Source organism: Carassius carassius, chromosome 5 (genome assembly GCF_963082965.1).
Source record: "Carassius carassius chromosome 5, fCarCar2.1, whole genome shotgun sequence".
Taxonomy (NCBI): domain Eukaryota; kingdom Metazoa; phylum Chordata; class Actinopteri; order Cypriniformes; family Cyprinidae; genus Carassius; species Carassius carassius.
In genome coordinates, this window is record NC_081759.1 from 23699331 (window position 1) to 23722030 (window position 22700).

Here is a 22700-nt window from a genome sequence, read left to right on the forward strand (position 1 = left end):
TAATGAAACAGGGCTTGGCTTTAACAGCCAGCGGTGTACTTCTGAACCAGTGACTATGAAATCAAGAACTGAAAGGGTCTAGTAGAAACAGTTTTTGGCAGGTTATCTAAATGGAAATTCTGGCTATAGGGCTTCCACGACTACTGGTCTGCAAGAGCGGTTGACTTGTTGGCTAGTCATTGTTTACCTTATATAAATGACTCTCTTCTTGCAGTATAATTGTTCTCTGCTGTCCTTTCTGCACTGATGAAGAGGTTGTGTGAGAGCAGATATGTCTGAATGTCCAAGAACTGAAAGGGTCCACATGTCCATCACCATTTGCATTGTCATAAACAGTGCAAAAACAATCCTATCCTACTCACATATGGATTCTGTCATAGCGTCTGGCCAGCACTTGATTAGTTTTAGGGTTGTTTGCAAGAATTTAGGCATGTGTGTGAATTCTCTAAATAAACTCCTCGCCTGGTGTACGTGCTTTGTGTGTGTAAAGTGCTCTGGGTCCATTTTATTTTCAGTTCTGCGTAATTACAAATCCACATGGCCGTTACAGGTCAATATATTAATGTCATGCAGCTACACAGGAACACAGTTTATGGTTAGAGGATTTTGTAAACTGTTTTTGGAAGACTACTGAATTAGAGCAGCAAGATTTGGGGAAAAAAATCTAATTGGGATTTTTCTGATAAAAATTGCAAATGTGATTTAAAATGCATTTTTTTGAACACCCCCCATTGCTGTGCTGGTTTGAAGGACTGCACAATTTGACCCAACATTTTGTGATTATATACCAAATCAACATACACTCTAAAAAAAATCCTGGGTTAAATACAACCCAGTGCTGGGTAAAATATAGACAGACCCAGCGACTGGTATGGTTTGATCCAGCATTTGGGTTACTAACCAGATAACTGGTTTAAACGCTTTATCCAACTGTTGATTGAAAACAACTGAAACGCTGGGTTTGTCCATATTTTACCCAGCACTGGGTTGTATTTAACCCAGCATTTTTTAGAGTGTATAATAATAATAATAATAATTACAAAAACAATGATAATAATATTTATTGTTATTATTATGTCCAATTATCATAAAAATCACAGAAAATATTGAGTTATCTGTATTATATACCAAATCACCAAATAACTCTAAAAAATACTGGGTTAAATAGAACCCAGCGGTTGGGTTGTTTTGACCCAGCATTTGAGTTGTCTATTAGCTCAAAGGTAAAAGCAAGAAAGTTGAGAGAAGGAAAAAAAGCTTCATGATTTAAACAATGTTACTTACCTCAATGTCACCTGGTTGAAGGGGTAAAACATTGATTCATACTATCCTTCAGTGGAATGTTAAGACAAAAGAAGAAAACATTTTTATTCACTGCTGTGGTGTTGCCTCTCTCCACCTCAGTCAGAGGTACAGTATCAATCCACTCCTAGCATTCAAAGATGAGTTCACCTCGCACTTGAGGCTGGATTCCTGATGAGCCTGCGGGAGGTTTCACAGCCTTCTTGCTTTTCTTGTCAATGAAGGAGTCAACTGCAAGTATGTCATCCAGTCCACCTCCTCATCCCAAATAAATGTAGAAGCTTCATTGGCATCAGGCTTAGAATCTTTGCTCACAAAGAGAAAAATACAATTTTGGCAATGTTTGGAACTGACAGTTCTCGTCCGTTCTTGTCGAATCAGTCTTCAATAGCTCCTCTGCTTCTCAACTCTCACTTCTGGATTTGGCTTCTCCTCATCACCCCAGACTATAAATTCATCCCACTTGTTCCATGACAGCCAGAAGCCACTGTCGCCCTCTGAGACAGAGGACTTTAAGGTGTTTTTCACCACCATATCTATTTCTATCTTCAGAACTTCTCAGGTGCAAAACTCCAGAGCAGTCATTGATCTCAGTTTACATTTTTCTATAGAATGCAGACCACCATTAGCCTTGACTGCAATATGATCATCACTGAAGGGAATGTTTTGTTTACATCATTTTAGTCTTGTTGGAAACTTAATACATTGCATTGATACATTACAAACATCTGGTTTATTGTTTAATATGCAATCATGTTTTAGGATTTGTCCAAAAACACTGACTAATTCTGAGACAAATCAAATGTGTGTTATCCTCAGTGTTGCTCAGTGTTTAGCAGTCCTGCAAAGTCACCGGCAATTTGAAAATATACATTATTTTTATTTACATAATTGTCCATTAAACTTAAATATAAAAAAACTATTGCACATGTTATTAAACCTGTGATTATCAGCGGCCATAGTATGTTGCTATTATATTTCTTTATTGTGTAATTACACGTCTTGGCCTGTCTTATTTTACAAGTACTAATTTCACTAAAACTGAAATAAATAACAAAAATCATGAACATATATTTATAAATAATACTAAGATATCACTAAATAAGATCTCTTTCTCTCTGCATCTGTTCCTCTCTCTTTTGTCCTGTCTCAGATTAACCTACAGAGGAGGATGCGGGTCACAGGAGTGATAACCCAAGGAGCCAAGCGCATCGGGAGCGCAGAATATGTTAAGTCGTACAAAGTGGCCTACAGCGATGATGGAAAGACCTGGAGGACGTACAAAGTCAAGGGCACGGATGAAGATATAGTGAGACATTCTTTTTTAATTAGCGAAAAAGAGCCACATCAGTCACTCAGCATGTGCTTTTCCTTTTCCTCCACCTTTCCAGGCTGTATTCTGAGGGGATTGATGAGAGCTGTCGGGGCCTCAGATGACATACAGTGTCCATCATCTATGATGCCATCTTTTTTTACTGTTAGAAAGTGTATAGATTTCTTCTAATGACTTTGAGTAGTTACTATTTTGATTGTTTCAGACACTGTTTTGTTATTAGGGAAATTCTATTATTAAAAATAGTATTATGGTATTATGTATTCTTGGTCTAAATGACAGTGATAATGGCATCTAAATATTTACATGCTAAATTGTGATCAGTATTTTCTTTTAAATCTATTTTGCATATTTGCATCTATTTTGTCATTTATTCTTTTTTTTCTATTGGATCTATTCTCATTTGTTCAGAACCTAAGCTTATTTAAAACATTAACAAAACAAAACTTAAAACATTTTTTTTTTTTTTGCAAGCAATGATATTTCCTTAGAAGAATGCAAAACTAGTCTAGTTAAATCTAGCTTTGACCTTTTTACCTCAAACATTTTTCAAATGACTTCCCTTTTGGTGTTAGTAAATACTCTTTTGATTAAAAACCAGTATAATGAATTTGGGTGAGTGTGATGGAGCAGTGTTGACCTCTCTCATTTTGTGAAACCTCCCCACGTTCTCCCTGCAGATCTTCCGTGGGAATATTGATAACAACACTCCATTTGCCAACTCATTCACCCCTCCTATCGAGGCTCAGTATGTGAGGATCTACCCGCAGGTGTGCAGGAGACACTGCACTCTTCGCATGGAGCTCCTGGGTTGTGAGCTTACGGGTGAGTCACCTCAATAGACAGCAATACATCTTTCTGAGAGCAAGTCCAAAGGCGACTTTGAAAGTGTGTTATACCTCTGAAACATTGTCCAGACTGTCAATAAAGCACAGCCCAACATGGTTGAAGCCAGTTTTTCCTTTTCTCCTAGCCAGTTTAGAGGATTTATTTTATACAGCTCAACAATAAGGATTTTCCCCCCCTGTTTCTCAGATTGTGCCATTAGTTATATGATACATTTATTTATTATTCTTGCTTCAATGTGTTAGTTGAAGCTAAACACAAGTCATCCTGTAGTTAAAATGCATTCCTTGCAAAAAAATAAATAAAAGACACTAACCTAGCCTACATTATTGCGTAACAGCATGTGAATTGGTTTAGGCTAATGACATGCCTTTGAATTCTTCAGGGTGTTCGGAGCCAATGGGAATGAAGTCTGGCCACATTCAGGACTACCAAATCACAGCCTCCAGCATCTTCAGAACTCTTAACATGGACATGTTCACCTGGGAACCTGGAAAAGCAAGACTGGATAAACAAGGCAAGGTCAATGCCTGGACATCTGGACACAGCGACCAGTCCCAGTGGCTGCAGGTATGGTTTATCATAAGTGTCCTAATATGTTTAGGGACAATCTACTATTATTGTGACTGTTATAGAATGTGAATGATTAAATGTAAAGTTGAAATGTGCTATAATGAAATGATCACTGCAGCACAGAGGTATACATTAAACAACATTCAGAGTTCAGATGATCCCTAACACAGAACCTCAACAAAGATCAAAGCTTTGTCGTGATTCCTACTCTTTAGCTCCTAGAATAAAAGCTTCAATGGAATCCCAGCTATCCCTTTTCCCCAGAGCCTCTTGCTCACTTGCTCTCTCACTCACTGTTCATTAAGGTAACTGATCACCTTACCTCAAGCTTCAGGCAAGAGCTATTTGCCATCATTCAACCAAGCATTTTAATACCATTGTCATCACTTCATATTCAAACATATTTCACTTTAAGCATGGCTGTAAAATTACTTTTCATTTAAATTTATTGTAATCTATTAATTTGGCTTATTATGAAATGTTTTAAGTCTATCCTCCTTTGATATTTTTTTTCACAATATTCCAGACATGATCTTATTTTAACAAACCAAGCACATGGTCTAAAGCACATCGCACATGTGCACTCAGGGCGTGTCCGAATCCACTTTTGCTAGTTTAACTATGGGAAAATGGTCAGCACCAGGGTGCATGGTCTAAATAGGTTGTCCCTATTCTCTCAACCCTATTAATGAGAAATAGGTGTTTTTTGGGCATAATGTTCAATAGTCTCATTTCCCATCCCCTTTAAAAGCCAGTTGCGCTCGTGCCATGGCAGGTTCGCTATTTACATGGCAGAATGTAATTTTTGAATTGTTAAAAATATTTGTGTGCTGCTGCGCGTCCTGGTGTGTGTTATAAGCAGAGTGTATGCGCATTGTGCACCAGCCTGTACTAGTGACAGAGTGCATCTAGGCCACGCCCACAATGGGGAGAAAACAATCCAACGCTCTCCTTTGACTTTCTATTGTGGGCAGCTGCCTCCTTGTCATTTCTGACTCTAAACAAAAAAAAAAAAAAAAAACAGAGCAATGCCTCAAAGCTGCTATGCGACAAGGTGTACAGTAAACAAACTAAAAAAAAAACAAAAACAGAACTACGTTTTTATAAGCTGTCGACCCCCCCAAAAACGAGTGTTTAGGAGACAAATATTTCTAGATGTCGGGGTATTTCATGTTGGGCCATTCAGTTGGATAATTTTCAAACAAAAGGACGGTTAGGAAAAGAGGCACTGACATGGAACAATAAAATTTGGTTTCTTAATTAGGGCTGGTAAGCGATTTAAATGTTTAATCTAATTAATAACATGATGTGGTGATTAATCTAATTAATCGCACATCATATTTTTAGAAATTACTCTGAAAATATAATTTAAAGTCATTGTTGTGCAAAGCATCAAACAGAGATTACAAAAAGTAGGTTCATCAAGAAATATTTTGTTTGATCAAATTCATTACATATACTCTTTTGGACCATGTGAGTAAATGATGAAAGAATTGTAATTTTTGGTTGGGTGAACTATAACTTCAATAATTTATTTTCTTAATTTTATTATAATTACTATGAAAATATAAAATTATTTATTTAATGAAATGATGCTGTAAATAATAAAGTATATGTGCCAGAAGGTGATGGTAAATGTCTTAATGATTAAGTAATCGAGTCATTTATTCATTCATTTGATTCTTTCAAATGGCTGATTCATTCAGGAGTGAAGTGAAGGGTTCTTTATGAATGGTTCATTGAATCATTAGGCCTGTTCGACTTGAAGCGGGTCATCACCATCAGAACGACCGGTGTGTGACATCAAAGAACCGCAAGAGCTTTAGAGAGCATATGGCTACTTGTGCTTTTGAATCTCTCTCGCGGTACTTTGACGTCATACACCGATGGGTCTGTGCAGCGCCACTTCAAATCCAACGCGACTATGGCCAGTGGTTCAATGTGCCAAATGGTTCACCCAGTTCATTCAAAATGTGGATTAAGAAGTTAAATGCCGCTGTGTGTTGCTCGGGGATGAACAGTTCTGTTTTGTCTTTATATTTTGGTTTGCAAAATTGAGCAAAACAGACAACATTGTGTCTAAAATAACACAATATTAACTTCTTAATAAACTGTTGTATAAGATGAGTATCACATTTGCACTTGTGTGATATTGCACTTAGCCTACAGCTTGTGCGATATTTATCAACTATGTGATTTTGATGTACAGTAAATATGAGACAAAATTGCAAACAGGGGCATTTTGCCCCATATCTTGAATTTTAGGGATATTCTCTACGCTCCATCACGCAGTAAGCTGCCACATAGTAGTCATCAGTCGACTTTATGAAATGGTAGATGATCCACGTAGGTCTGGGGCGGGGCAAGTGCGTTAAATGCATTAATAATTTTTACGTGTTATTTTTCTCCATAATTAATTCAACTGATTATCACGTTAAATTACCAGCCCTATTCTTAATACAGTATATCTCATCCAGTGGGCGCAGTTCTCAGAGTAAAATGATACTTTGCACTCTACTAAACGCACTACTTTGCACTCTACTCTCTGTCCTAAACGCTTGTTTTTTGGGTCAACAGTTTATTAAAATGTAGTTATGGGTTTATTAGTTTGTTTACTGTAGTCAAGTCAAGTCACCTTAATTTATATAGCGCTTTAAACAAAATACATTGCGTCAAAGCAACTGAACAACATTCATTAGGAAAACAGTGTGTCAATAATGCAAAATGATGGTTAAAGGCAGTTCATCATTGAATTCAGTGATGTCATCTGTACACCTTACTGTACACATAGCAGCTTTTAACCATTGTTCTGTTTTTGTTATAAGTCAGAAATGAGACGGAAGCAGCTTTCCACAATAGAAAGTCAATGGAGAGCATTGGTTTGTTTTTCCTCCCTGGTGGGCATGGTTTTCAGATTATGGCTCTGTCTCTGTAGGCTCATATTTCTAATGCACTCTTTAAATAACAAAGAAAAAATATTGTGCCAGACTTTAGACCAGTTTTGAGTTGGTCTATGGTGCAGTCTATTTTCAGTTCATCAAAATAGCAATGCACCAACAATTCACCTGAACACACTTCTTTTTTAGACCAGCATGACCATGGGCGCACAAATGGCTGCAAATGAATTTGCTATTTTTAAAGAATGTGGCGCAGGACATGAAAATGAGAACTGCGTCAGGCTGAAACTAGCAAAAACACAATCAAAGACCTTACTGTAGTCAATTAAACACATATAGATACCTTTTTGAAATTCATTGTTATTTTTAATGATCCACCGCAAATTTGCTATGTGGTCACGTGTGCCACGACCTCAGCAGAAACCAGCCTGCAAATCAGGTAGTTGTGTCTCTGAGATTGGGAGAAGGCGTTGCAGAATAATATGAAAACGATTTTGAGTGTTAGTTACTAAAATTTTTTGTATCACCTCTCTTTTGCATTGGTATAAAAACTGACCTTTTCCAATCTTTTAGCCACTTCCTTGTTTCCCAGACCTTTTGGCAGATTACTTCAATGGCTGCAGGAGGAATTGGCCTCAGCAATTCTGCTTGGATACAGTCAAACCCAGGGGCCTTGTTGTTTGATAATTGCTTCATTTCAAATATAATTTCCTCATTCAAAATAGCAGATTCTGTTTCCACTGGGTCACAGTTGAGTTGTTCTTCAAAACTCAAACACAACACTTAACATTATTACGTACTAGCAGCACCCCCCCCCCACACACTCCTTTTTTATATAATTTATCTTGTTATATTTGATAGACAGCTCTGTAATAAGTAGGCTGTGCCATTTTTTCAAGGGACATGAACTGTTGTTCATAATGCATCATATCGGAATAATTTTCTAGCTCATGAAGTGTTAAAAGTGATTCATATCCTGAGATTACTGAATAAATGCTCCAGTGCAATCAGAAAAATTGAGCAAATGTGAGACACATTTCAAACGTTAGTTGCCATGGTGAACTGTGAGCTTCTGCAGTGGTTGTCCCAATAGAATAATCAATACCAGTGGCATCACAGAATGACTTCAGGCTTAATAGATTAATGGAATTAATCAAGCTTAATGACAAATTAAGTATTCTAATTAATCAAGACAATTGCAGTGCTGCAGAAGCAAGAATTGCTTCACAAACTGCAGTAATGTCGGAGACGTTTTGACCAAATGGAGCACATCTCAAGGATCTGCCAGTGATGTGCTCAGTCAAACAGCATCAAAATCATCAGGTTATCAGTGTCTCAGTTGCTTTTAAGTGCACGTTTCGATTGGGAGTCATTTATTTGTATGTCCATTGATTTTAGTGAAAAGAAAGCTGCTGTTACTCGCAGCCTTTTATTTGGAACTTTTTTAATGATCTTGGTTCTTTCAGTCGGTTAAACGGTTTGGTCTCTGTATGCTGACATGTTCAGTGAAGCAGACACGTTACATGCCGCAAGCACACATTAATATTGACTAAGACTCCAAGTGAAAAGTTAATTTGCATTAGACTGGCTAAGGAACTTGATGCAAATAAATTCTTATATTGCCAGGCAGTTTGTTTCAGTGAACTAAAAAACAGACGGGAGTCACAAACAACATTATCATCTGTCGCAAAGTTTCCCTCCATTAGCCAATCAAAAAAAAAAAAAAAAAAAAAAAGCTGCGTTTCCAGGGGCTTCTAAGGTCAAACAAACCACTCACATCAAAATGCATATAAATCCCTTTGACAGGTTTTGGAGCTGTTTGAATGAACCAATTACATTCTAGCCTTTCAAATACACTGAAAGTCAGCTCTTTTTCCTCTGTTTGGACATACTCCACACCAAAAAGACATTTTGTTGTTTACTTCCAAACATGGTGAGTTGACCAAGAGACAGCGAGGAGATGCCCATCCTCCTTCCCCTGTATCTGTTTAGCCTTTCTGGGTCTATGGCTTTTCTCCCAAAAATTAAAAAAAAAAAAAAAACAGATTCGCCACTACTCAAACAGATATGTGACCTCAGTCTGACAGAGAGAATTTTTAGACTTCATCAGGCAGCCATGTGAAAGACCACTACATTCATTATGGATCTTAAGTCTGCTCATTACGGACTATATGCATGGACAGTTTGAGTAATCTTAGCAGTGGTTTTCCTCAGTAAAGATGAGGACTAGAATTTATTGGAACTTTTATCTAAGTCAGCATTTCTCCAAACGGGATCCGTCTCAGATAGCCAGGGGGTCCGTGGAAAATTTCTGAATTGAGTACAAAAATCTTTCTGCAAAGCCTTGACAAGCAATATGATAGAGCACAACCGAGACGATTCACTTTTCCAGCAGCCTGGGTTCTGGGAGGAATATTTTCTTTTTATTTTCTCCATATAGACATTTCAAAACATGTTTTAGTATGTCTTGAAACAACACATGGCTCCAAAATGAATAACATTTCAGCATCTGATTTTAGGCTCAGACAAATTGGAACAGAATTTTGAAAAGATAATGGTACAAGATTGGTGTACATATATGGTTGACCATTATTATAATCAAATCCACAATAATGACACAATATAAAACTATTGATTAAATCTTTTTTTATCTGTTTATGACTTTATTTATTTAGTCATGGTAGCCCAGCTATCAGTCTCTCAGGATTAGATTTAGGGGCCTCTATTTAAATGGATTTATAACCTTCAATGACCTGTTATCTCTGTCACAAGCTCTTCTTATTATTAAGACCACATTTATCATTTCCCTCTAGAGGGGTCTTTCTTTTCAGTAGAAAGACTTCATACTAAAATAGATGTGAAAGTAGCATGACTTCATATGTTAATTATAGCTCAAAAGTGTCACTTCACAGACATATTGCAAAAATAACTTAGTTAATTTTAAGTCAGGTAGGAATATGTTAATGTCATGTAAGTTTTGTTAGAGGTCACATGTCTTTTTAACACATGTTTCTTTTTACTGCAGCCTCACAAGAATTTGACTTTATTTCATTTGGCCTGGGGTCTTTTTAGATGAATTCTTACATGTTAATTTCATCAGATTATTACAATATAGGAGACATTGTTAGATACTGTACCATTCAAAGTTAGGGTTCACTAAAAACATTAAGCAGCTGTTTTCAACATTGGTAATAACCACATCAACTATGGGGACCCACCGGTGGGTCCAATATTGCATATGCCTAATTCTCAAAAAATCAAAATAACAGCTGAAGTGGATAATAAGACATATTTATTGAGTAGCAAATCAGCATATTATGTTTCTGAAGGATCATGTGACACTGAAGACTGGAGTTAAGACTGCTGAAAATTAACTTTTGCTATCACAGGAATAAGTGACTTTAAAATATTTAAATAGAAAATTTACTTTAAGCTGTAATATTACAGTAGGTAAAATATGTATTGAACACTTATAAATATATATAATACATTTATGAAGGTGCCAGATGTCGGTAACAACCCAAGTAATCCATACATACAAAGAAAACAAAACAAATAAGTCCAGAATTTAAGTTATGTGTAATAAAATGGAATGGGGAAAAAGTATTGAACACATGAAGAATGGTATATTTCATTTTAAGTGTTACAAGCCTAAGCCTTGCCCAACCTTACACACGCTCTGCACATGACTGCGGTGTCTTAACTCTTTTTCTGACATTTGTCGTCAGCTGCAGTTCTGTCATTTTAAAGAGTTGATTCATATGTTTGGACCACAGTGGAGGTGTGATGCTGTTCAGTCAGAGTAAAGTATAGCAAATTGCATTAGTCTGCTGCATCCTTTACAGCCACGCACTCAAAACTGGCATGTTAGAAGGGGAAATTTCACTGTGCAAACTCTGCACAGCACACATTTTGTTATTAAGAATACCTGATTTACATAATTCCTTTAGGAAATTGGCTGCCAGAACAGCACAGTCTGCATGTGCAAATAAACACAGTAATCAGCGGGCATAATTTATTCTTAGTTAATTCCCTCCTTAATCTCTTAATCAGGGAATTTAATGTACCTCCACCTTGTTTGAAAATTACAAACCTTTTAGCTTTCCCATTTTCTTCCTGGCAGTTGACCAACCTGTTGGATTGTTCTGTGCACTGGCTGGTCTCTCCCCCTGTTTCTGCCACAGGCGGTGTTTTAGTATTAGATACAAAGTCACTGTATTTTAAGTGAGCAGGTTTTTTGCTCTGCTTGATATTTGCTGTCCGTGAGGTTATGAGAGTGCAGGACATAAATATTAACCCAAAAACAGACTTTTCTGGATTTGTTAGATTATTTAATCAGAAACTAGGAACTTTTTTCATGGGTATAGTATAATGGACTTAATTTAAATTGCTCGTTTAGACACTTAGTCCTCGTTGTCATTTTGATAAGTCTCCTTCATCCTAGAAGTGTTTGAGTGCTTTTCATTTGTTCTGAATTTAAATTGCATTACTGTAATATTAACTTTTTAGACTGATCAGACAGATTCTCAAACACGGTGCTCTGGAATGCAGAAGCAACCTTCACAGTGGCAGAGATGAGACCTTTTGGAAGATGCTTGAAGATGAGTTGGTGAAATCTTCTGAAGCAAAGAGTGAATATGTTTGGTTCCAGCTGGCAGTAGCTTATTAGTTAATTATGCACATTAACAGGCTAACCGCATAACACAGAAAGCCTGCCAGAGTACACTTGGATTACAGAATCACTGCAGCAGTGCAAGCATATGTGAAATGTTATGCTGACCTTGCTAGTGCAGTAAGAGTTACTATAAAAATCACTGAAAAAGCCACATGCAAGAGCCATGTTAGCTCTTTTTTATTATTTAAAAGACTTTAGACGTATTGCAAACAAATTGAGTTCAAGTGGAGCATGTTCAAGTGAGTATTATAATTTTAATGTTAGTTGTGTTAGTGGTTGGCACATATGTATTTTAAATGCTCAGAACATTTCGGTTTGGCATTTAATTTAACTAAAATAACGATGTCACATCTGGCAGAGGACCTTGTTTAATCTGGTGTGGCATATAAGTTAACAGTTTGCTGAAAATGGCTCATAATTATTTGATTACACCATATGATGGATGCTTCAGTTTAAGATTTTTTCTTTTTTAATGCAGCTAGTTTTAAAATACATGAAATTTGATAAACAATTATTTGTTCTCTCACGTCAATGTTACGTCAGTTACTGACAAGATCAGGGATCTCGCTAGAGAGACGAATCGTCTTCGATTGTTAACAAAACAAGCCAATGAATATTGGCGTGAGAAATTTGCATCGCACACCCCGCCCTGCAGCGCGGGTATAAAAGGAGCGCATGCGGTCGCACAAACAGCTTTTCGCTTCGGAGCCGAGCCTTCAGCTTCTTGAGCAGAGTGTTGTCAAGACAAGCCTATCGACAAGTGTTGGTGTTACAGTGAGTCAGCAGGGGTTGCCAGTGCTGCTGCCTTTTTTTCAGCGTTGTTTACCTCTATCAGTAGTAAAAACCATCACTTTATCTAGAGCGCCCAAACTAGGTACGCCTATGCGCTAAAGTGGAACCTGTTCATCGATTGGTGTTCTTCCTGCCGGGAAGACCCCAGTAGAAGCCCGATCGCGGTTGTGCTCTCCTTTCTGCAAGATGGGCTGGAGTGAAGGCTGTCTCCCTCCACTCTCAAAGTGCATATTGCCGATATGGCCGCACATCACGATGCAGTATATGGCAAGTCCATTGGGAAGCATGACCTGGTCATCAGGTTCCTTAGGGGGGCAAGGAGGCTGAACCCTCTGCGCCCTCATCTGGTACCCTCTTGGAATCTCCCCTTGGTCCTGACGGCCCTGAAGCAGGAGCCCTTCGAGCCTCTGCAGTCAGTAGAGTTTAAGATTCTGTCGCTGAAGACAGCACTCCTCACTGTATTGGCTTTGGTCAAAAGGGTTGGGGACCTGCAGGCGTTTTCGGTCGATGATACGTGCCTCGAATTCAGGCCGGCTAACTCTCATGTTGTCCTGAGACCCCGGCCCGGATACATGCCCAAAGTTCCCACCACGCCCTTCAGGGATCAGGTGGTGAACTTGCAAGCCAGCCTTCGCTTTGCTCTGTCCCGTTCGTGCTCTGCACATTTACGTGGACTGCACGCAGAGCTTCAGTACCTCAGACCAGCTCTTTGTCTGCTTGGGAGGACAGCAGAAGGGAAAGGCTGTCTACAAACAAAGACTTGCCCACTAGATAGTAAAGGCTATAGTCTTAGCATATCAGGCCCGTCGCTTACTGTGCCACCTTGGAGTGAGAGCACACTCTACAAGAGCTGTGGCTTCCTCCTGGGCTTTTGCACGGGGCTCCTCGATAGCAGACAACTAAGTTTGCAAGATTCTATAATCTCCGTGTAGAGCCTGTGTCCTCTCACGTACTCGCCTCAGATGGCCTGTAATGCTGGACCGACTCGGTGTCAATCACGCTTGCTGCGCCATTCCCATGTTGAAGTTCCTCCCACACCCTCGGCAGTCAGGCGTGGCGGAGTGCCAGACACCAGGTCCAGCACTCGTGTGTATGCCCAAGGTCAGCCCTCATGCTGTGCTAGGTGCCCGTGTGTAGTAATTCTCCCTTTTGGGGTGATCCCACATGTGTATTCTTCCATGGTACGGCTTCCCTCATGGTGAGCCCGTGTCTTTCCCTGGCAGAGGTCTCTCTGCCATCTCTGCTGTGTAGTGATCTCACCCCAGGTGGCCTGAGTCTACCGCAGGGACTTCCATATGTAGCACTGCCCCACGGCCACTCCATATGTGTAATTCCACATGTTACCTCCTATGCAAAGGATGTGGTTCCGCAGCGTCCCCCTACTTGGGTACGCTTTCCCAGTGTTATCCAATTTTCACTGTACGGATCAGCAGTGCGGGTTCCTCTGCCTAAGCCCTGTCCTGTCTTTCGCCCCAACTGGTGTGGGGGGACTTGCTGGCTTTCGCAGGGCACTGGAGGTGGTCAGCAATAGTGGCGTATTCCATATGGATCCCCGATTTCATCAGTCACTGACGTAACGTTGAGGTGACTGACTGAAAGGGAACGTCTCGGTTCCGTATGTAACCCTCATTCCCAGAAAGAGGGAACGGAGACGTTACGTTCCGTCGCCACAGTTGCTGTACCACTGCTGCATGGCCGGGGCACATCGTCTCGGCTCCTCAGCGAAAAACTGTTTGTGCGACCGCACGCGCTCCTTTTATACCCACGCTGTGGGGCGAGGTGCGCGATGCAAATCTCACACGCCAATATTCATTGGCTCGTTTTGTTAACACTCAAAGGCGATTTGTCTGTCTAGCGAGATCCCCTATTTCGTCAGTCACTGACATAACGTCTCCATTCCCTCCTTCAGGGAACGAGGGTTACATACGTAACTGAGACGTTATATTTAATAAATGCAGTGTTTTACTGGCTTTTTCTAGCACATGATGTTTACCAATAACATTTCAAACACTGTTCACAGCTGAATCATTTGTAGTGGTTCACACATTACATTACATTTTGGTGGAAGATGTACAGTAAATAATGTTTGCTTAAGAACTATGATGATTGCTTTGTTTAACTGTGAAAATGCAATATTGTTTTGTGGTTTATTTTGCTAATCATGTCATAGTTACTTTACATCACATGACATATACCCTTCAAACTGTTAAGACAGAGATGAAAAAAAAAATCACCTCCTGAAGACCGGTTTCTCACTCCATGTAATCTCAGCTCGAGTATCTCATTAATAAAGCTATTTGCAGGTTCTGACACTCTTTTTAATCAGATAGGCATGTGTTTTGTCTGTTAATTATCTCCTGTGCCTTGATAAATATGCATGTTGCTCTACATTCAGTTAAGATCATCTCCAGCCAGCTACTATAGGAGAACTTCTAAAGATGCCATGTTATCTGATTAACAAGTGCTCTGGCTGAATAAGGTTCTTATTACAATGCAGCAGTGAAACAGCAGTGGACTTGCTATTTAATACATCTCCCAGTGCATAAATCGCACAAATCCCAGTCGCCCTTTGCATAAATCACTGTAGATGTCATTAAAGAAAACCTTTTTAGGTTGAATAAGACCACTTATCTTGGTGAGATGCCTGTAAGGGTCTTAATTTACTGATCTTTAATGAGCAAATGGCAAATCATTCACAGCCATCTTATAATCTTTCATTGTACACGGTAGCTGCGTTTACATGGACCCTACTTATCCGATCGTAATAGGACTTGAAGCACAATCAGAATTAAAAAGTCACATGTAAACATGTCAGTCGGATTGAATTGGCCAGATCTGACTAAAATTTTGATCAGATTGTAAGGGGTGGTTTATTCCTTTTGTGATCCGAGAAAGAGGACATGTAAACACTTGATCGGATTGAAAACAGAAAATGGAAAGTACTGCTCATGCCCTGTGATGTAGAAATAGCGCAATGACGTATGACGTGCGGAACGAGCTGTTCTTCCTGGTAAATAAATGTCATAAATGTGTCCCACCATTATAAAACTCCCCTTTCACTCAGCATCTGTGAAGTGGAGCAGGACAATGTACACCAGTCCTTGTTTAAGACTATCATCCACAGATGACTGGTTTTGGGCGCAGGAAGGGGTACTTTTACTACTTTTTTTTTTTTTTTGGTTAAAAATGATCCAAAATCAAATCAATATATGAGCAAGTACATGACCAGCCACTGTTCAAAACTGTCACTTTACTTTAGCCCGTTTCACAATGGTACGCTTATAATAATGTTTTGTCATTTGAGTGGTACAGGTAGGTTTTCGTGGGAAATTCGAGCATGGCACTGTGTCATTACATCTGCATGTCTGTCCGACGTCCAGTGTTTAGTGGGACGTGAATTAAATTAAATTAAATTATATTCCAGTTTTAAATGTGCTTCTGATTACAGATAGATCTGTATTTTAAAGACAACAAGTACGGAGGGAGCATAATTTGCTTTTGGGGTTTAAAGAATTTCTTAATATGAAATTTAAATTGTATGGCAATTAGAGACTGTACAGAAACTGAAAACACACGCTGATACACACTATACACATAGTCACGCAATTCTAGTGTTGTTAACATTAAGAATTTGAGAAAAAAAGTTTAACAATAATAATAATTTGCACAGTTTGATGTGATATGCGCTAAAGATCATTACACTTAATCAGCATTGTATCTGTAATGCTTTTTTTCCCTAAGTTGGTCATACCAAACCTGGCAGACTTGTTTTTTTACTTGTTCAGATGACAATATATGGTGAAAATTCTTATTTGGGTCATATATTCCAAGACGTAGGCTAGAATCTGTGATCACGTAGTATAGTAAATATCCACACTGGAGCAGTGACTGTTTTCCATACACACATACTCCTCAGAACATTAAACTCATCCGCGCTGGAGCACATCCCACGCATTCCGCACAGAGCTGCAATCCCATGTTTTTAAACAGAGATGGCGACAAAGAGGCAAAATTTACAGACTGCAGCTGTAAGATTTTGATCATTCTCAGTAACGATCTCTTGCATTCAGGTTTTTGTGTGTTTGTGTGTTGTGTGTTAAACTTTAGGCAATATTACAGTTGTCTTGGATGAAACAGAAAGTCCCTGATGGTGTGTTTTGCAATGCAATGAATTTAGCACAGTAGAGCAGGCATTTTCACTGAATATCTGTGGAAGCCAAGCTTCAATCGCACATGGTGAATTATGATCAAGGAAGCACAGAAGGAGGCCAATAGCATCCAAAAGTTGAAAACTGCCCAACTTTATCCAAATGTAAAGTAAAAAATACTAGTTGGCAGCCAATCGCTATGAGAAGCAGGTAGTGAGCAGTTTTATTGAAATATATATGTATATATATATATATATATATATATTTGAAGAGTTCAGATGCAAAAGCCTCTAAATGCCATCTGAAATTTTAATCTAAAATTAGGATTTTTATCAGGCTACTATATTTATGTTCAGTTATTTCACCTTAATAGCTTGGTAAAGGACCTGCACATTGCCATTAAAGTAAAATGACTCAACCTAAGCATAGGAGCTTGATAAAAATCCTAATTTTAGATTAAAATTTAAGATGGCCCTTAGAGGCTTTTGCATCTGAACTCTTCATTTGTACTTTATATGAATTGCATATGCTTTCGCAAATTACAAGCTTATATCTGTTTTATCAAATTGTACTCATACATGTGTGAAACACTCTCGCTACAGACTCACCCAAAAACAAATGTGTTGTAGCGCAGTCAGTGGCACTGACCAGAATTTGTACATTGCAGTGTAAATACATTGTAAGCCAAACTGGCAAAGAAATGCCCATAAATGGCAAACTGTTTTACTGACAACACATAGATGTGAAGCCAATTTAAAGAGAGTAGTGATCTGTCTACGCTTGTACAAATTGCTCAAGTGGAGGAGCCCGGGCGTGGGACAGTAATTAGGAGTAATGCAAGATTGATTCGTACTCAGCGGCATTGCCTTGATTAATGTCAGGCTCTCTGCAAACAGAAGCATGTGTTTGTGTTAATCAGAAGGTCTGGTATAATTGCTCTGTGTTTGGAGGCCTGTTTTGGTATGTAACCTGGTGGATGCTTCTGCCGATGAATATGGGTTCCCTTAGTCAACAGCAACAGTGTATCTTGTCATGTCCAAAGCTCAAAGCCGCTACTTGTGTGTTGATTAAATTTCTGCTCTGTCGAAGTTGTTTATTATGTACACACTTCAAAATTGGAATGTGTCACCGCCCAAAACAACATATCTGAGAAAACTGCTGCCTTGGAAAAATGAGGGAACCGACATGACAGAAGTTGAGAGGAATTGTAATTGTCTCCTAGAGCAGTAATGATGACTAGCTAAATAAAGGCTGGGGCTACTGCTGTTTTGATTAAATGTCACACATGAAAAATGAAGCTCAACAAGCAGCCGTCAGTGCTCATGGAAAGAAAGATCTACAATATGGCCTGGGATTTACCATTCATGGGATCAAAACAGTCCACAAATATATTCTGGCACACCAAAATTTCTAAAATATGTTAGTAAGTGGCATTCTTGTAGTGTATACGCTTTATTTTTTACACACACATTATTTTTTTGTTCTCCCTCAAGCTAAATTCATAAGTATGGCTGGTTGACATTCATCGCTTCATGCTGAATGGAATAGCTTTGTGATGTTATTTGTCTTATTATCCAGCCTTGTAAAGGAATCAATAGAAACACTACCTGAAGCCATGTTGTCTCACTGAACTAATTGTGAGTTGGAAACAAAGTCTTCAGGATTCCAATACAATTATTGAACAGGCAAAAAAAAAAAAAGGATTGTCATGATTCTTGGTTCCAATCCAGCACGTAAATGAAACGGAACTGAGGAAACAGAGCTCCCTCAATGAGTTGAATCCCAATTGAGCTTTGGGGAAATAAGCCTTTATTTCACAATAAAAAGCAATGTACTTTTACACATTTCCTTTAGTTTTTTGTTATGTAATCTACATGCATAAATTATATACTTTTTCATGGTTGATTCTAAATTGTCAGTCACAACATTCTGTGACCAAATATTTGTGAATAATTGTGCATTGCCCCTGGTCATTATCACATTGTTAACAATGCATGTGGCACTAGTATTCCAAATCCAATTGCAAATTAATAAATTCAAATGAAAATAAATTTTTAAAAATAAAATAAAATGTTCTAAATTGGTGCCCATTATGCCAATGCTGAGATAAATAGGCAGTCACAATAGCAATATATATATATTTTAATTAAGATCATTCCAACACTACAGAACCACACTGAACACTCTTTGCAGAAGTCAAACTACAGGTACATTATTTGTGGTGTTTTTTGCATATTAAACTGCGCTAGGAAGTATTCTGACATTAAATATTGTTCTCATCACCTCTTACACTACTGTTGTCCTGTCAAGTTGTTTGCATAAAGAATGAGAAGACAACAGATGTGTATGTTCACGTGCCATGAAAATGTACTTTCTTTTTTTATATGATGTGTGCATGTGTGAGAAGGTGAAGGGCAGGAACATTTTCAGATGCATCGAAGGCTTTTTGTAGGCAGATGGTGCTGAGGTGCTCACCAGGGAAGCAACTAGAGCAGGGGAGTGGTGGGCAAGCACAGGGTCCTGGGTGAAATAAAAGAACACTGGGTTTCATTCACTAATTTCTGCAGATTATTTATATACACAGGACATTATAACAAAATGTTTGTACAACCCGAAAGTTGGGACGTTTTTTTTTTTAATTTTAATAAAATGAAAACTAAAGGAATTTCAAATCACATGAGCCAATATTTTATTCACAATAGAACATAGATAACGTAGCAAATGTTTAAACTGAGAAATTTTACACTTTTATCCACTTAATTAGCTCATTTAAAATTTAATGCCTGCTACAGGTCTCAAAAAAGTTGGCACGGGGGCAACAAATGGCTAAAAAAGCAAGCAGTTTTGAAAAGATTCAACTGGGAGAACATCTAGTGATTAATTAAGTTAATTGATATCAGGTCTGTAACATGATTAGCTATAAAAGCTTTGTCTTAGAGAAGCAGAGTCTCTCAGAAGTAAAGATGGGCAGAGGCTCTCCAATCTGTGAAAGACTGCGTAAAAAAATTGTGGAAAACTTTAAAAACAATGTTCCTCAACGTCAAATTGCAAAGGCTTTGCAAATCTCATTAACTACAGTGCATAACATCATCAAAAGATTCAGAGAAACTGGAGAAATCTCTGTGCGTAAGGGACAAGGCCGGAGACCTTTATTGGATGCCCGTGGTCTTCGGGCTCTCAGACGACACTGCATCACTCATCGGCATGATTGTGTCAATGACATTACTAAATGGGCCCAGGAATACTTTCAGAAACCACTGTCGGTAAACACAATCCGCCGTGCCATCAGCAGATGCCAACTAAAGCTCTATCATGCAAAAAGGAAGCCATATGTGAACATGGTCCAGAAGCGCCGTCGTGTCCTGTGGGCCAAGGCTCATTTAAAATGGACTATTTCAAAGTGGAATAGTGTTTTATGGTCAGACAAGTCCAAATTTGACACTCTTGTTGGAAATCACGGACGCCGTGTCCTCCGGGCTAAAGAGGAGGGAGACCTTCCAGCATGTTATCAGCGTTCAGTTCAAAAGCCAGCATCTCTGATGGTATGGGGGTGCATAAGTGCATACGGTATGGGCAGCTTGCATGTTTTGGAAGGCTCTGTGAATGCTGAAAGGTATATAAAGGTTTTAGAGCAACATATGCTTCCCTCCAAACAACGTCTATTTCAGGGAAGGCCTTGTTTATTTCAGCAGGACAATGCAAAACCACATACTGCAGCTATAACAACAGCATGGCTTCGTTGTAGAAGAGTCCGGGTGCTAACCTGGCCTGCCTGCAGTCCAGATCTTTCACCTATAGAGAACATTTGGCGCATCATTAAACGAAAAATACGTCAAAGACGACCACGAACTCTTCAGCAGCTAGAAATCTATATAAGGCAAGAATGGGACCAAATTCCAACAGCAAAACTCCAGCAACTCATAGCCTCAATGCCCAGACGTCTTCAAACTGTTTTGAAAAGAAAAGGAGATGCTACACCATGGTAAACATGCCCCATCCCAACTATTTTGAGACCTGTAGCAGAAATCAAAATTGAAACGAGCTCATTTTGTGCATAAAATTGTAAACTTTCTCAGTTTAAACATTTGAACATTGAATACTGTTACATTAAACAGTATAGACATTTTCACAGAACTATATATATATATATATACATATATATATACACATACATACATACATACACACACACACACACACACACACACACACACACACATATATATATATATATATATATATATATATATATATATATATACATAGTACTGTGCAAATGTCTTAGGCCACTAGTATTTTCACCAACAAAAAAATGGTTTCACGAATATCAGTTTATCAGTTTACATTTCCAAACATAATTTTTGCCATTAATTGTAGTAATGCAGCGATATTTTTGCTTGCACAAGGAGTCTAACAGCAGCCAGGTCTCCACACAGAGATCTCATAATATGGTATGTATAATATAATATGCAGATTTATATTTACTTGGCATAGAGAAAAAAAGTAGGCTAAATCGTGCACATGATTTACTATTTTGTTCCCTCGATTTATAAATTGTCCGCATGATTTAGTAATTCATTCCCTCAATTTTCTAAATCGTGTACATGATTTATAAATCGAGAGAATGCATTAGTAAATTTTGCAGATGATTTAGCAAATCGAGGGAGCCAAATGGTAATTGTGTGCACATTGTACTACATCGAGGGAACAAATTAGTAAATCGTGCGCACTATTTATACATTTTTTTCTTGCATGAAGTGCAGGGCTCCATATTATCACAGCCACCTTTGCTCATATTTACCAAGGGTATCAATATTAGTGGAGGGCACTGTATATATATATATACAGTATATAACATTTGTAGTATCTTTTAGTACAAACATTTTGTCATAGTGTTTTTGTTATAATGTTTGTGCATAATGCATTGTGCATGGTTAGTGAATGAGTCCCATTATACTTTATTCCAAGACAATGAGTGGCTTTTGTCTTCATCCTCAATTTTCTTGGTTTCACGTTTTTTTATTATCTGTTCTTTTCTCGATTTCTATACCATGGAATCACTGGAGCAATGCTGATCAAGTCTTGGTTTGAACTAAACCTGCTGAACTGTAGCATAGAAGAAAATCTGCTGAGTGTTTTCAATGAACATCAAGTATGTGGGAGGCTGTTTACGTTTTTTGGGGACATTCTCCCCTCTCTCCTCCAGAACTGAAAGAATGTAAATGTTAACTCAGTATTTGCAAATGATCTCAAAATTAACTAATCTAATTTAGGAGTGCTTCTAATCCAAACCACAGACCCTCTGTTAGATGAAGGCCAATGAAACTTTCACTTCACCCAATTTGAGTTGATTTCCCTGAGTGTCAGCCTAAATTCGATTAGTCGATAAATGGTGTTACTTCAGGAACAGAGGAGATGCATTTAACACTGCAATTCACTTAACATTCTCAAATCATTGCATCTATCTGCTTTAAAAGGATTATCACTGAGTTGCTGTGCACTTCACCTGTGTGTATAATAGGCTGAGGGTCTTATTTACTAACCCCAGTGTATTTCCCACCTTTTGGAAATGGCTGGAAATTATCTTATAGCTAGAGGCTTTATTCTCTAGACTGTTAGTGCATAAATATTCAAAATAAATTAACAGAACATTTTATGTTCTGTTCAAAATGAATTGAAAAATTGTTGTAAAGTAAGCAAATTGATGAATCTAGAATATTCTGAATTCAGCTGAATTTGCATATAAAAAGAGTCTTTTGACAACATTTAACAATTATCAGTGGCACTTTTAGAAATTTGGCTAAATACTTTGACATTTGTAACATTAACCTTCCCATTTTTAAACTCCACAGTTGCAGTTTTATCCGTGGATCTTTTAAGTAATTGAAAGGAAATCTGCATCAGTGCTTTCCCATGCTTTGTGACAACACAACAATGGAATGATCAGCACATGACCTGATAAATATCTAAGCTTCTGTCTTGTCTTTTCACAGACGAGCAAAAACTATTCTTTTCTGGAAGCTGCATTTGTCACCTTAAGAATGTCCTTAGTTCTTAACTGGATTTGAAGCATGGATGGCTAAAGAAATTGATTTCCTCCAGGGAGTAATTTTTTTAATGATCTATAGCCATTT

The 22700-nt window shown here is 38.2% G+C and overlaps 1 protein-coding gene across 3 annotated transcripts in view; it reads left to right on the forward strand.

Annotated features, from left to right (window-relative positions):
- edil3a (EGF-like repeats and discoidin I-like domains 3a) overlaps window positions 1–22700 on the forward strand; it is a 216978-nt gene that overhangs the window by 168233 nt on the left and 26045 nt on the right. For all 3 annotated transcript variants that reach the window (XM_059550178.1, XM_059550180.1, XM_059550177.1), the window contains 3 exons: window positions 2456–2611; window positions 3316–3460; window positions 3867–4051. In XM_059550178.1, the coding sequence (XP_059406161.1) occupies window positions 2456–2611; window positions 3316–3460; window positions 3867–4051 (486 nt within the window). The remainder of the gene's footprint in view (window positions 1–2455; window positions 2612–3315; window positions 3461–3866; window positions 4052–22700) is intronic.